The sequence below is a fragment of the Phaethon aethereus genome, assembly GCF_964289735.1.
Source record: "Phaethon aethereus genome assembly, contig: HAP1_SCAFFOLD_108, whole genome shotgun sequence".
Taxonomy (NCBI): Eukaryota; Metazoa; Chordata; class Aves; order Phaethontiformes; family Phaethontidae; genus Phaethon; species Phaethon aethereus.
Window position 1 is genome coordinate 122296 of NW_028113960.1, and position 15854 is coordinate 138149.

The following is a 15854-nucleotide window of genomic DNA, read 5'->3' on the forward strand; positions in this document are numbered from 1 at the left end:
CACTGAAAGTCCCCCGAAGAGGTTAAATTTTTTTCACACTCTTTCATTATCACTGCAGCCAAGGCTGATGCCAGTTTTCACATCCCTGACCAGCACTGCCTCTTTGACAAGGACCAGATTCAGGTGAGCATCCCCTTTGTTGTCCTGGCACCGTGCAAAGGAATTGTCCCAAGAGACCCCAGACACCAGCGGGACAGTGTGCATCCTGCTGTGCTCCCCTTCCAGCGAGTGTCGGGGTCATTAAGTCCCCAAGAAGACCTGGGGCCATTCATCTGGGGACTACTTTGTCTTGCTGAAATAAACCTTTCTGCACTTCCTTGTCCTGACTGCAGCTTCTGAAGGCCTGTGGTGGAGGTGAAGCTGATCTCCAGGAAGACAAGGTGCTGCTGAAAATGTGCTGGTGTTTGGACATGTGGAGGTCCAGGAACACTGTGAAAATCATTCACCTGTTCCTTGATTGTACCATCACGGGGCTGAGCAAAGGGTTTTCGAACGAAGAACCAGGAGAGTTTGGGAGTAGCCAAATGATTTGAGACCCTGGGGTGATGGGCTTCCTGTCTGCGAGCTGCTGTGCATCGGCTGAATGAACTTGAGTCAGCCCTTGCCTCACCGCAGTGGTGGGATTCAGTGGCTGGCCAACAGAAACCAAATCTGCCTGAGATGCCACCTGGGCTTGCACAGAGGAACCGAACCTGCCTGCAACGCTCTCCGGGGTGTCTGTCAGGCATCCCCTCGCAAGAGCAGTGGTTTTCCTGCAGGCCCTGTGTGGTCCCTGACAGCAGCCTGTAGGTGTGCCGGGGAGCGCTGGCATCTCACGTAGCACCCCAGGCCTGTGCTTGGCCGTTGAGCAGCTGCCCTGACTTAGGTTAAGCAGTGTGGGATGTCCATGAGACAACGGCCATTACAGTCGATGAAGGTCTAGGAACTACAGCTGATGGAGAAGCGAAGGAGAGGGACTTAGCTCCATTTGGTCAGCTGAGTACCTCTGTAGGCTGCTGTGGACATGAGGAAAAGGGAAGGTTTTAGTTGTCCAACTGTAAACATCTGCTCTCGTTTCCCTCCACCAAAGGAATTCCCCACCGGGCTCCAACGTGACCCCCCAGATGCTGCCCGTCTCTCAGCGTTGCTCCATTAGAGCTTGCAGTCACCTGCACACATCTTGGAAAAGCTCTGGTGTCACCTCAGATGTCACCAGGTGTTCCCACCCGAACACCCTCAGTCACCATTAATTAGCACGAGAGCCGAGACGAGGAGCTGACGGGCAGGCGCCTGTTTTCTGCCCACGTGCACTGAGGCAAGGGGAATCCCCCCTGCTGTGGGTCTGTGGTCTGCACGAGAGGGAGCCGAGTCCTCTTCCAGCCCCAGGGCTTCACCCCCAGGGTGGCATTCGCTGAATGTCTCAGCCGAGTCCCTTCCCTCGGCAGGGGACAGGAGACCCCTCCCTGCCACGTTCTGCTGGTCCTGCCTAAGGACGGGACATGGAACGACAGTTCTCATGCCGAACTCTGTGTCTGAGAGGGGAAGCGACTCTGCTGGAGAGAAGTGTCCTTCCCCAGGTGAGGGAGGGCACCCCAGGGATGGCTTCAGCCTGTTTCCCAGCAGGTTCCCTGCAGCCCCAGGGACACCCGGAGGGAGCCCAGCGCGGGCAGAGAAAGTGCTGCCGTGGGCTGGTCCTCTGCTGCGGAGCTGGGCCGGGCTGCTGGGGTGGAGGGAGCTGGTGGCAAGCGGGCAGCGCTGCAGAGAGACAGCTCTGCCCAGGAGCAGCTCCTCTGCCCAGCGCAGCAGGGCTGGGGGCACTGCCTGCAGGCAGCGAGGGGAGCGGAGAGGAGTGGGAGAGAGGAGAAAGGCAGCCTGGGGTGGGAGGGTGGTGAGAGCTGAGTGTGGGGGACAGCTCTTCACAGCCCTCTGTACGGTAAGTCTGGGCGTGCCGGGCATTGAATTTGGTGATTCTGGAGGGATCTCCTCGAGCTGGCACATCCCACAGCTGTCGCATCTGCAGGAGGACTCACGGCTTCCCCAGTGTAGAAGAGGAGGACGTGCTCCTGCACAGGGCTTCCCTGCTGCACGTCAGTGGGACAGGGAACGACGGTGTCCTTGTCCTGTGGAGGACCACAGGGACACAAAGCTGGGTGTGCGGCCAGGGCTGCCCAGGGCTGTCCTTCTGCGGGGGTCCCTGCGCCCCGGGGGATCTCTCCCTGGCTATTTCGCAGGAAACTACAAGAGGATGGAAAAAGTGGGGATTACCTGAAAGGGAAGGAGTCTGTGCTTGGAGACTGGTCCTCTTGGTTGTCTGGGGGGAAGTGGGAGATGGGACTTTATTTTCCCGCTCTGGAGAAGGCACGGAGGTGCCCGTTCTCTTGAGGGGTCATGTGAGCTGCTCCTTTGCCCCTGTACGGACAGAGATGCCCCCGGAGCAGCTCCAGGAGGTGTTTGCAGGGCAGAGCCGGGCACCCCGTGGGTGGGATGGGGCTCTCTGTCTGTGAGCACTGACAGGGAGGAGGCTCGGGCACAGGGAAGTGGTTCCCAGCACAGACAGCGCCCGGCAGCAGAGACATTGTCCGAGCAGGAGAGGGAGGAGGTCCCAGAAATGTGGTGGGAGGGGGGTTCGGGCACCTCCTGCCATCCCCTGCAGTGCCGGCTCCTTCCCCAGAGCAACCCCCCGCTCTCCCCTCCCTCACACCGTTGCTCCGCACCCTCAGCCTCACAAGCACTTGGCCATCAGTTGCCTTCCCAGCAGCCTCACCAAGAAACCGGGGGTGAGGAGTCGGGTTCAGCAGAGACACCAGCGCTCTGGGTCCTCTCCTGCAGCTTCTTCCATGGAGGAAAAGCAACCAACCCCCCTCCCACACTTTGGGGCTCTGGGCACTCCAGTGCGTGGGGCTGGAAAAGACCTGACCCTCCCTTGACAACACCCCAGCTTTGGGACAGTTGACTCTTTCCCGGGGGGTCCTGCTGGGCTGCAGGCTGCCCTCCAGAAGGGCACAACTCGCCCATGGCAAGCCTGTGTTTCCCAGGTGCCCGAGAGAGAAGCCACCGCGGGCTGAGGCCAAGGAAATCCTGCGGGAGGGCGGAATGTGGGCAGCTGCAAGGACCCTCTGTGTCCCTGGCTGGGCGGGGAGAGCTGAGATCCTCCTCAGGCACCACGAGATGGGCTGAGCGGCTGGGAGAGCTGCAGGTGGAACTGGGTTCCTCTGCTCTCAGCAGTGTCTGGGTTCTTTTGGGGAACAGCGCAGTGTGATAGTCCTCCAGCTCAGAAAGGTGCCGGCACCGGGCAGCTGAGCCCGGGGCTGACGGACAGACCGGCTGTCCTCACGCTGCTCGAAGGGACAGTCCCTTTGCCGGCCAAGGTTTCACTTGGAGCGCAGCAGGAACGACAAAGATTTCTGCCTTAAAAGCACTCCTGCCCTCGGGTGTGGGGGGACAAGAACAGAACAAACAAAACAAAATCCCCACAGCTCTGCTCTGCCACCAGGTGAATTGGGAGCAACAAAGCTGCAAAGCTCTTTGATATCAAAAGTGAATTTAATCTGAGATCACCCCGTGTTCCTCCTGACCTACGGACACAGGGCAGGACTGAGTCCTCCAGAGCCCACAGCAGAGCGTCCTGCTCCTTGGGGCATCCTCGGCCAGCACCAACTACAGCTCATGAAAGGCACCGGCCAAAGGTCTTCCCGAAAGGGGACAGTCAGTCTTGGAGGTTTCTGTGAGAAACAGCACAGATTTTGCTCAGATAAATATGTCTTTAGTGATGCGTTTTCCTCCTTGGACAGGCTCCCATGCCCAGAGGAAGCACATGTCCAACGGCAGCTCCATCACCCAGTTCCTCCTCCTGGCATTCGCAGAGACGCAGGAGCTGCAGCTCTTGCACTTCGGGCTCTTCCTGGGCATCTACCTGGCTGCCCTCCTGGGCAACGGCCTCGTCATCACCGCCATAGCCTGCGACCACCGCCTCCACACCCCCATGTACTTCTTCCTGCTCAACCTCTCCCTCCTCGACCTGGGCTCCATCTCCACCACTGTCCCCAAAGCCATGGCCAACTCCCTCTGGGACACCAGGGCCATCTCCTACCCAGGGTGTGCTGCACAGGTCTTTTTTTTTATCTTCTTGATGTCAGCTGAGTATTTTCTTCTCACCGTCATGGCCTACGACCGCTACGTTGCCATCTGCAAACCCCTGCACTACGGGACCCTCCTGGGCAGCAGAGCTTGTGCCCACATGGCAGCAGCTGCCTGGGGCAGTGGGTTTCTCCATGCTGTGGGGCACACGGCCAGCACATTTTCACTACCCTTCTGCCAAGGCAATGCCCTGGGTCAGTTCTTCTGTGAAATCCCCCAGATTCTCAAGCTCTCCTGCTCAGATGCCTACCTCAGGGAAGTTGGGTTTCTCCTGGCCAGTGCCTGTTTACTATTTGTCTGTTTTGTTTTCATCGTTGTGTCCTATGTGCAGATCTTCATGGCGGTGCTGAGGATCCCCTCTCAGCAGGGACGGCACAAAGCCTTTTCCACCTGCCTCCCTCACCTGGCCGTGGTCTGTCTCTTTGTCAGCACTGGCATCTTTGCCTACCTGAAGCCCCCCTCCATCTCCTACCCAGCTCTGGACCTGGTGATGGCAGTTCTGTATTCGGTGGTGCCTCCAGCAGTGAACCCCCTCATCTACAGCATGAGGAACCAGGAGCTCAAGGATGCCCTCAGGAAACTCACCCAATGGACACTGTTTCCCTGACAATAGCCCGTCTCCTCTCCACATTTCCCAGAGTTTCTCTTAGGCCAGGAGTCTACTTTTTTTCCCTTGTGATAATCCTCCTTGTAGAAATGTTTCTGGGCTTATGTTCCTTGGATTGAGGTGTGATCCAGTTGTGTCTGACCCTCGCACAACACTGTGTCAGGTGTGGCCTGTCCGATAGCAGCTCTTCAATCAAAGGGGATCTCCCAGCTGCAGTGCCTGAAGGCTGGGCTCTTCCTCCAAAGGTGCTGCCAATAAAATGTCTAAGGAACTGGTCTTTTAAAGGATCTGTTCTCCTTGTGTTGCGGGTTAAGCTCATGGCACCACTGGGTCCCATGGGAGCAAAAGTTCTGGTTTTAAAGGCTCTCTTCTTGGTGCCCAGTGGTAGTGGAGATGGTGCATGGGTCAACAAGTTTCCTTGATTGCACTGGGGAGCTGAGCACCGGACACAGCACTCCAGATGTCACCTCACCAGTGCCAAGTAGAGGGGAAGGGTCACCTCCCTGCATCGGCCAGCAATGCTTTTCCTAATGCAGCCCAGGAGGCTGTTGGCTTTGCCAAGACCATGCAGTGATGGCTCAAGCTCAGCTGCTTGGCTCTGGGAATCACCGAATCGTAGAATCTTTGGGTTGGAAGGGACCTTCTCAGGTTGTCTAGTCCAACGCCCCTGCAGTGATCAGGGACATCTTCAACCAGAGCAGGTTGCTTAGAGCCCCATCCAACTTGACCTGGAATGTCCTCAGGGATGGGGCGTCTACCACCTCTCTGGGACACCTGTTCCCGTGTTTCACCACCTCATTTCTTCCTTCTATCTAGTCTAAATCTACCCTCTTTTAGTTTAAAACCGTTACCCCTTGCTCTGTCACTACAGGCCCTGCTAAAAAGTCTCTCTCCATCTTTCTTAGAAGCCCGCTTAAAGTCCTGAAGGGCTGCAATAATTTCTCCTGGAGCCTTCTCTTCTCCAGGCTGAGCAACCCCAGCTCTGCCAGCCTGTCCTCACAGCAGAGCTGGTCTAGCCCTCGGAGCATTGCTGCGGCCTCCTCTGGACCCACTCCAACAGCTCCAAGCCTTTCCAGTGCTGAGGGCTCCAGAGTTGGACACAGTGCTCCAGGTGGAGTCTCACCAGAGCGGAGCAGAGGGGCAGAATCCCCTCCCTCGACCTGCTGGCCACGCTGCTTTGGATACAACCCAGGATACGCTTGGCCTTTGGGCTGCGAGCGCACAGTGCTGGCTCATGTCCAGCTTTCCGTCCACCAGTAACCCCAAGTCCTTCTCAGCAGGGCTGCTCTCCATCCCTTCATCTCTCAGCCTGTTTCAATACTGGGGGTTGCCCCGACCCAGATGCAGGACCCTGCACTTGGCCTTGTTGAGCCTCATGAGGTTCACATGGGCCCATTCCTCAAGCATGTCCAGGTCCCTCTGGATGGCATCCCATCCCTCAGGCTTGTCAACCACACCGCTCAGCTTGGTGTCCTCTGCAAAACTGATGAGGGTGCACTCGATGCCGCTGCTTATGTCATTGATGAAGCTATTAAAGAGTACTGGTCCCTGAGGGACACTGCTCATCACTGATCTCCATGTGGACTTTGAGCTGTTGACCACTACCCTCTGCATGCGACCATCCGAATAATTCCTCATCTACCCAACAGTCCACCCAACAAACCCATCTCTCTCCACTTTAGAGAGAGGAATGTTGTGGGGGACCATGTCCAAGGCCTTATAGAAGTCCATATAGATGACAGCAGTAGGTCTTCCCTTGTCCACTGATGTGGTTACTCCATCATAGAAGGCCACTAGGTTGGTCAGGCAGGACTTGGCCTTGGTGAAGACATGTTGCCTGTCTCGAATCACCTCTCTGTCCCCCATGTGCCTTAGCATAGCTTCTAGGATGATCTGTTCCATGATCTTCCCAGGCACAGCGGGGAGGCTGACAGGTCACTAGTTCCCAGCGTCCTCCTTGCTTCCTTTTTTAAAAACGGGTGTAATGTTTCCCTTTTTCCAGTCTCCAGGGACTTCGCCTGGGTGCCAGGACTTTTCAAATATCATGGAGAGTGTCTTGGCAACTACATCAGCCAATTCCCTCAGGACTCTGGGATGCATCTCCTCAGGTCTCATAGACTTGAGCACATTCAGGTTCCTCAGGTGGTCTCAAACTTGATCACCCCTTGCAGTGGGAGGGACTTTGCTCCCCCATCCCCGTCTTGCAGTCCATCCACTCCAGGGATGTATGAAGAGACACTTCCAGTGAAGACCGAGGCAAAGATGTTGTTGAGTACCTCAGCCTTCTCCTCATCCGTTGTTGCCAGTTTGCCAGTCTTGCTGACCAAGGCAGGTACGCTTTCTGTGACCTTCCTTTTCTGGCTGACATACCTGTAGAAGCCCTTCTTATTATTCTTTGCATCCCTTGCCAAGCTCAGCTCCAGCCACGCCTTGGCCCTCCTGACCCCATCCTACAGAACCGGGCAGCGTCCCCGGACTCATCCCAGGATCCCTGTCCCTGCCTCCACTGCCTGTGCAGTTCCTGCTTGCCCTGTGGTTTGCCCAGCAGGTCTCCACTCAGCCATTCCGGCCTCTTGCCTTCCTCTCCTGATTTCTTACACCTGGGCATCGAGAGCTCTTGCGCTCTGTGGAAAGCGTCCGTAAAGATCTGCCAGCTCTGTTCTGCTCCCTTGTCCCGAGGGTGGTTTCCCAGGGGCTCCTGTTGACTGACTCCCTGGAGAGCTGGAATTTGGCTTTCCTACAATTCAGGGTCCTGCCTTTACTCTTCGCCTGCCCCCACTGGAAGCCACCGAGGCGAAGGGCTCTGGAGCAGAGGATCGCACCGGGGGACCCTTCCTAACGCGGCAAAACGCGAAGGCGAAAGCGCAGGGAGAGCACAGGGCGGGCAAACAGGTCGTGGCGCGTCAGCAGGGCGCAGCGCGGCAGTTGGCGCAGGCAGGGCGCGCAGGGCAGGCGTGCGGGCAGGGCGCAGCCCCCCGGCACTAGAGGCTCTCTCGACGAGTGGCCATCGCCCTCCCAGGAGAGGCCCCGCCATGGTCTCCCCTCGGCCGAAAGCCGCGGCCAGAAGGAATGTGGCCACCCAGGCCGAGCTCCCGCTCAAGCACGCGGCTGTCCCGCTGCGCGGCTGCAGGCAGCGCCTGAGCCTGTCGCTGGTGCCGGAGGCCAGCGCAGACAACACCCGCGTGCGGTGCGACCGGGGAGCGACCTGCTCAGCCTGGGGCAGAGCTGGCAGAGGCCGTGGGGAGGCTGAGGGGCATCAGGGAGTGCGAGAGGGAGGTGGGCCGGTGGAGCCGCACCCGGCCGTCCCTGAGGCAGAGGCAGCTGGTGGAGGCTCCACAAGCAGCAGGGGATCCCCTGCCCTCCTGCTGCCGGGCAGAAGGAGGGGACCCAAGAGATGAGGGGGAAGGGAAACAGGTCCCTGCTCGGGGCGGCAGGCGAATCCCCGCCCGGCCTCCCTCACCGTCCCAGCTGCCCTCACACAACAGACATGGGCTCTGGAACCTGAGGGCCAGGAACAGGAGGACCTTGATGAAAGTCCATCCGGGGAGTTGCCCAGGCTGAGTCAGCCAGCCCCACACGTCAAGCCTTCCTCTGTTAAGAAGAAAAGGAGGGTAATTGTCGTAGGTGACTCCCTGCTGAGGGGAACGAACAGAGGGCCCAATATGACGACCAGACCCAACCGTGAGAGACTGGACCATGGGGCAAATCATGGGGCATTTGTCTCAAAGGTTGTTTGTCTGGGCAAGAATTCCTGTGGCTGGCCATGGGAGTGGCTGCAGGGCCACGGACACCTCCGATTGTTGCTACAAGGCCAAATCGTGCACCATGGAGTCACGCGATAGTCACGTGACAGTGACGTGATAGTCACGTGATAGTGACGTGAGGAGCGGGGCTGGAGCCGCGTGAAGCGGATGCGCATGTGCAGACGGGAAAGTACATGTCGTTGTCATGGAAATTGCAGCCCTTGAGTGAGAATAAAACAGCCGGATGAATATGAGCTGGCAGTGCGCCCAGGTGGCCAAGAAGGCCAACGGCGTCCTGGCCTTATCACAAATAGTGTGGCCAGCAGGAGCAGGGCAGGGATCGTGCCCCTGTACTCGGCACTGGTGAGGCTGCACCTCGAATCCTGTGTTCAGTTTTGGGCCCCTCACTGCAAGAAGGACGTTGAGGTGCTGGAGCATGTCCAGAGAAGGACAACAACGCTGGGGAGGGGTCTGGAGCACAACTCTGATGAGGAGCGGCTGAGGAAACTGGGGTTGTTCAGTCTGGAGAAGAGGAGGCTGAGGGGAGCCCTCATTGCTCTCTACAACCACCTGAAAGGGGGTAGTGGTGAGGTGGGTGTTGGTCTCTTCTCCCAAGTAACAAGCAACACGATGAGAGGAAATGGACTCAAGTTGTGCCAGGGGAGGTTTAGATTGGGTATTAGGAAAAATTTCTTTACACAGTGGTCAAGCATTGGAACAGGCTACCCAGGGAGGTGGTGGAGTCACCATCACTGGAAGTGTTCAAAAAATGTGGAGACGTTGCACTTGGGACATGGTTTAGTGGGCATGGGGGTGTTGGGTTGATGGTTGGACTTGATGATCTTGAAGGTCTTTTCCAACCTTAATGATTCTGTGATTCTGTTACATGGGTAGCGAAAACAATAGAACACCTCCCAAATTTACATCCATTGGCTAGAAATTACCACATTGGTTATTACTGGTTACACAGAGCTATCGCGCATGCTCCAAGAAAGAGTTGGGGGGTGTAATTTGCATAGTCCCTCAATTGAGTCAGTGGTCGCAATCTCCCCCTGCCAGCTTTACCTTTACCCCAGTTCCTGTGGATTCTGCTGATCTCCTGACAGCGACATTTTTCAAGAGGGAAAGAACAACTCAATCTTCATGGTTTACTGCTTAAGTACAATTCTTCCTCATCTTCTTGACCACTAAATCCACGTCCATTAATCTTTTTTTAATTGTGTTGTCTCCTACTGGCCTGTCCCCCCAGAATCTTTCATTTGTCTCCGACAACACTCTGAGCTTCCATCAGGGACGCTGCCAGAGCCCGGCTGAGCCGGGGCGCCGCGGAAGGCTCCCTGCAGCTCGTGCTAACCGCCGGCATAGCCCTTGCACTCGCAGACCCCGCAGGGAAGGACGCCTGCCCGCCGCCCCACCACGCTGCCCTCACCCGGGACAGACCCTCGGCCCGGCCCCACCGCTGCTCCTCAGGAAGGGGCACGTGAACGTCACAGAGCTTCGCTTCCCCGACAGCAAGACCAACACTCACCTCTGGCCTCCCGTCGCGAGTTCTGGACGCCAGGTCCACCACCAGGCCCAGTTCTGCCTTCTGCTCTCGCATGGTCTTCATGGGGTCACGAGGCAAACAGCTCTCCTCCGGACGGAGGCTCTGGCCGCAGCTCTGACAGGGAAGGATGTTGAACAGCGGCCATTCAACGCAGGCGCGCTGCGACGCCTGGACGGAGGGAGGAGGTGTGTGCTGCAGAACCTCCCGGAGACCATCCCTTCCAAGAGAAAGATGCAGGCAACGAGCACAGGCAGACGCGGACTGACGCACAAGTTACACCGAGCCAACCCAGCACGTGCTCAGGCCCTCGCTGCCCTCGCCCGCCCCAGCCCCCCACCTCAGGATGCTACCGGAATCCCCAGGAACAGCATCCCCCCCCACGCTGCTACCATCGCCCCCAGTGCCTGCATCCCCCAGCCCACTACGACCAACCCCCCACAAGTACCTCCTGGGGACCCCCACAAAGGGGCACCCCAGGGGTCTCTTCTGAAAATCTCATTCCCTGACTGTTGAACCACTTCTGTCACGAATGAGTAATTTAGGCCGCTTAAAGAATCACTGCCACAGATATCAGAAAGCAAATGATTTTAGTATAAAGTTGTAAAAAGCATGAATTAACAGAATTCGATGGCAAGGTCCACTCTATCCCTTATTCAACACCTCCCAAATTACCACTTAATTGGAATGATTTACTCATGGATCGAATTGGGTTAAAGTGGCTTATGTGTATATAGAGGCGAGGAAGTAGGGGAGACCCTCCCATTCATTCACGAGGTTCAGAGTGGACCAAAATCCACCCCTAATCCCGGACTTGGTCAACAGTTTATGACTAAGGTTAGGTAAGGAAAGTAAAGGAGTTCCCTCCTGTTGGGTCACAAGGTTCAGGGTGGACCCCCATGCTTTCTAAAGTCCTTCTCAGAGAGGAGTCTAGGTGCAGCTGAATCCACTCCTACTGCCAGACTTGGTCAACGGGTTTATGACTAAAGGAACAGGGTATCTGTTCCCCCTGCCCGGCAGAGGCTGCAGCCGCGGCGCCACCTGGCGGTTCCTGCGAGGAACCACCGCCGCGGAACCCGCCCCCCCACCGCGGCCTGGTACCAACACCCCTGGAGCCGCCATGTCTACCCCGTCCCGCTGCTGACAGCCCCACCACCAGCATCCCCACCGCAGGCGGTACCGGCGTCCCCAGGAAAAGCCACCTCAACCTGGGGCCAAGGATGCCCCGCACCGACCAGAGGGCACATTTCTCAACGCCATCGAGACATCCCTCCACGGGGGTGAGGAGTGAAGGTCGTGGGGCCGGTGCACCAACCGCCCGATCCAGAGCCCCAAGCCAGCCCCAGCGTGCCCCCCAGGGACCCTGGTCCCCTGCCAGCAGCCCCGAGACCCCAACTCATGGCAAGAAGGAGTCGGCACCGGCAGTGGCACTGAGCAGAAGGCATGCACTGGTGCACGTCCCAAACCCAGGCAGCCCAGCTGGCTGCGCCTGTCCCCCACGGGGGGCCAAACCCCACGCCAGGGGCTGCCAGAGCAGCTGCACATGCCGCCGCACGTGCCGCAGCCTCCCGCCGACTCCCTGCTATCCCTCAGGCCCTGGCGGGGCCTCACCACTGCGCCCATCCCACCGCAGGAGCAGGAGGACTCGGTGCCCATCACAGACGAGCAGCAGCCCGAGCATGACCAGGAGGGGCGGGAGCGGGCGGCCCTGCAGATGCCACTGGGCCAGCTGCAGTTTTTTGTGCAGAGGGAGGCTGACATGGAGACAGCCAACGAGTACGGCTACCCCTAACCCACCGCTCCAGCAGGGTTCCCCATAGCCCCCAAATGCAGAAAAGAACCAGAGACAGAGACCTGCACCCACCTGCTCCAGCCCCCACCCTCTCCCAGAACCCCATTTCTTCCTTAATTCCAGCCCCCACCCTCTCCCAGAACCCCATTTCTTCCTTAATTCATTACACAAGTTGGGTTTAATTCTTTACACAATATTGGAGTTTGTGTTTTCCCTCATGACGAGGATTTCGGTAACAATTCGTTCCAATTTGGGCTCTTGTAGGAGATTAATTTGCTTTATGGACACCCAAAACAACAGGGAAAACCATTAACTTGAGTAGTCTTGTTCATGCACGTTTTGGAAGCAGGAAGTGATTTTGTTACTGTGAAAACACATAAAAACAGCTGGTAATGCTTTAGTAATTATATGATTTCTGACCATTATTTCAGCAACTGCTGTTATTCTGGACTTGACTGCATAACAGAGAGAAAACACAGACGTACATTACGTATAAAACGCCGTACTGAAAAGATCATTAAGGTTACAGAAACAAAAAAAAATACAACCGTAGCACTTCCTAGCTTATTGAATTTTGATTTTGCAATTCAAAACATACATTCCCTAACACAGTTTAGATTGGCAATTACTTTGTGGGTTTGAAAAAACTAATCCATTGTATGGCATTTTATGGATACATCCTGGGCTCTAAGCAGAGCTTAGGGCTTTTAGACCCCATATAGACCTCTACCTAAGGGCAGTTACAAAGTGCCTCTGTCTAGTCCTGCTCTCGATGTGGCACGAAAGAGACCACCCCTCCGCTCCCATTCCTGGGTTTCTAGCCACATTTTCAGGCAGGATTTGTATAGGTTCAAGACCGCTTGCCTTGGAAAAGGAAAGGAATGTGAAGAGGCCACTTTAAATCGGCCACTACAGGGACTGTCAAAGCTAACGCCGCTTTCCTTCTGACATCTTCAGGAACCAATCTGGACATGCCTGTAGTCCTACAGCCCCGGTGCTAAGTTACACGTGGCACAGCACAATTTAAAGGTTACAAATGACCCTGCTGTTTTGTTAAGTTGTCTTGGCGTTTTTCATTCTTGCTGAAAACAACTTATCCATGCCCGTGCTTAGTCAAAGTCCAATTTCACAAAATGTCATGCTTGGATATATCGCTAGAAGTCACATCTAGTTGCTGGTTCATTGCTTTGGCATTGTATCTACAGACATGGTAAGAGTTAATTAAGCTAACAGGTGCCTACTGGCTACGTTAATTAACGCACATCAAAGGGCAAAGCCCGCTGCGTAGTCTTGTTGGGAATTTGCCTTTGGAGAGATGGCTATTTGTTTCTTTACTGTTTTAGCCATGGGCTAATCATATTGCCTGTTTCCACGGTGCTCAACTTCCCTGTCTAAAAGCTCCTTTTTCAGCACCAACCTCCTCTTCACCTGCTCCTAAGTTCGCACAGCGATCTTTCTCCTGTTTGCCTGTGTCTCACCGCAGCAGGAGCCCAGAGGGAATGCAGCCCTCTCGGCAGCAAGGCGCATCCTGCTGACCTGCCCGGGGCTGCCAGGCAGGCATCCCGACTGCTCACCCGGGCTCCCGTTACAGGCAGCGGAGAATAAAAGCCACCGCCGGGGTGTTGGCAACCGTCCGGCAGACTCCAGATGTGGGCCAGGCAAGGGAAGTCTGGCTGATCCGTTGGCTACGTGTAAACTGAAGCCTACAGTGCAGATCCTTGAAGTGCGGTGAGCTGAACCCCCCACCAGTCCCAGCTGCGACGCAGACGCAGCGGGTTCTATCACCTTCTCACAAATTTATGTGCCTTAAGTCACCTGTACTTGGACACACTGTCACAGAGAGATACACGCACACAGACAGCGTCCTGTATTTTCTGAGACACTCAGCGCCGTTGCCCAACATGTAAAGAGAAACAGTGCAACAGGTACTGAACTGGCCAAAGGAGGGAGCGAGACGTCAGACATCCTGAACGTCGGATTAAGGGCCAACTCTCTCAAGCCAGGGGTGCCTAATGGGAAGGGGAATGTTCCTTTGCCATGCGTTAGATCAGTGCATGGCTTTCCATGCATCGCTAGCACTTTGCTTACCTGGGGATAGAAGATGATTAAGGGAAAAATAAAGCAGGGAATAATCGCCCTCCTGTCATGTCAAATGCCTAGAACTATGTTTCCCACTGGGCTCCACGCTTGGTCTGACAGTGCTAAATTGTGCAGCTAAAACATTAGTAATGTCATCTTATTTCAGGCCAGGCTCCCATTAAGCAGTAGTCTTAAGGCAAACTTCTGCCTGCAAGAACAGACTTTCATCTGTTTTGATGTTTTTAAACAGAAAGCTAGAAAACAGCCCGTGATCCCTTTGCTGCTGCTGCAAAGACGCTACGGTTGACTTTCCTTCAGCCTGCAAGGCTGGCACTCTGTCACAAAAGGCAAATCTCACAGCTTGCTCCACCATTCTTAAATGCTAGGAAAGCTAAAGGTTACTTTCACACTCACCGAAGGATGGACTTCTACGTATCCATGGGCGACTTTACCAGCAATGCGCAAAGGAAAATTAACCAGATGCTCTTATAAAAATGCCTTTTGTGGGGAAACCCACAGAACAAGGAAATCCAAAGAGACGACATGTTTCTTTCACAACATCCCTCCAGTAGAAACAGCTATTTTACATAGAGAGGAGGGTAACAGGACAATAGATCAGGTTACTCTTTTTTCTACAGTTTCTTGTGTCTATTTTTTGCCCTGTTTTGCCAGTAACTAAAAGAATTGGAAACTTGGTCAGGAAAGTGCCAATTGGTCTTTAACTGTCAATGCTTCTGTTCCCCCATTAAAGCTTGCTGAAAATCCACCTTAGCTGTGGCAGTTCTATTCTGACAAACCACAGTCACAGCTCCTGAGTTCAGGAGCGTACACAAAGTGTTTTGAATTTTGCATTTCACCACAAAACTAATTGCTTTTTTAGCACACATTAAGTGTCAACTTAGACAGTCATATGTCTTCATTATGCAGGTTAAACAAAAAAGATGCTTTCCCTCAAAAGAAGAGAAATGTCAGTAAATTCTGGAGATTAACCTCACAGTTTCTCTCTCATAGAAGCTCTCCCAGTCCGCATTTTAGCAGTTGCACTGGTTGAACCAGCAAACTGAGGAAATTGCAGACCCCACTGCCACACACGATCATGTGTGGGGAACTGAACCACTGCAGGTTAAATCCCAAAAGCTGTCCACACCCGGTGGGATAGAGACACCCCCTTATTAGCTGAAGCTCTTGACAGCAGCTTTACCAAAGTCATGGTATCTTACTGGCATTTTTGTTTAAAAATCAACTCCGTTATTAAGGGACAGCCAAAGAACACATCGATACAGAAGCCAACTAGTAGTAAAAACCTCCACTTACTTGCTACATGTGTGGCCAGCCAGGGTCTGTCCGGCAAATACAATACAGAAAAAGCCAAAGAAAAGAAAACGCGAACTGCAGCACAGACTTGCTCTCTCATTTTTGCAACGATAGGTCACAATTTTGCAGACTCTAGGCATCCAGGAGGATAAAGGACATCCCCATCACATCTGCAGGCTCTTGGACGGGAATGCCCACACCACGAGGGTCTTCCTGGAGTGAGCCTGCTATGGAGATTGCTCGGGACACTTATGCCTGCCTTCTCGCCCTCTGTGACACCGTTCCTGTTACATCACAATGGCAGCCGTTCTGGGTTGGTTTGCGAGTTTATGCACAGCAACCTCGTCCTCTGCATGGGGTTTGCGTGGCAAGGTTGTGGCAGCAGGGCTGCAGGGGTGGCTTCTGTGAGAAGCTGCTAGAAGCTGCCCCTGTGTCCCATAGAGCCCGTGCCCGGCGGGGCCAAGCCAGGCAGCGACGGGGGCAGCACCTCTGGGATAACATATTTCAGAAGGGGACAAAACCGGCACGTGGCATTTGCAGCCGGAGAGAGGAGAACATGTGAAAACAGCCCTGCAGACACCAAGGTCCGTGCGGAAGGAGGGGCAGGAGGTGCTCCAGGCGCCGCAGCAGAGGTTCCCCTGCAGTCCCTGGTGAAGACCA

General features: G+C 55.2%; 1 protein-coding gene and 1 pseudogene across 2 annotated transcripts in view; one reads left to right on the forward strand and one right to left on the reverse strand.

The window, feature by feature from the left end:
• Nucleotides 1-15854, reverse strand: part of LOC309416428 (E3 ubiquitin-protein ligase RBBP6-like) — a 97448-nt pseudogene that overhangs the window by 63855 nt on the left and 17739 nt on the right. The gene's annotated exons all lie outside the window — the stretch shown is intronic.
• Nucleotides 3662-4723, forward strand: LOC309416402 (olfactory receptor 14A16-like; the record flags this gene model as incomplete). The annotated part of the gene is made up of 1 exon (XM_082015958.1): nucleotides 3662-4723. Exon 1 carries the CDS (start codon nucleotides 3737-3739, stop codon nucleotides 4721-4723), a length of 987 nt encoding a protein of 328 aa, XP_081872084.1. The 5' UTR covers nucleotides 3662-3736.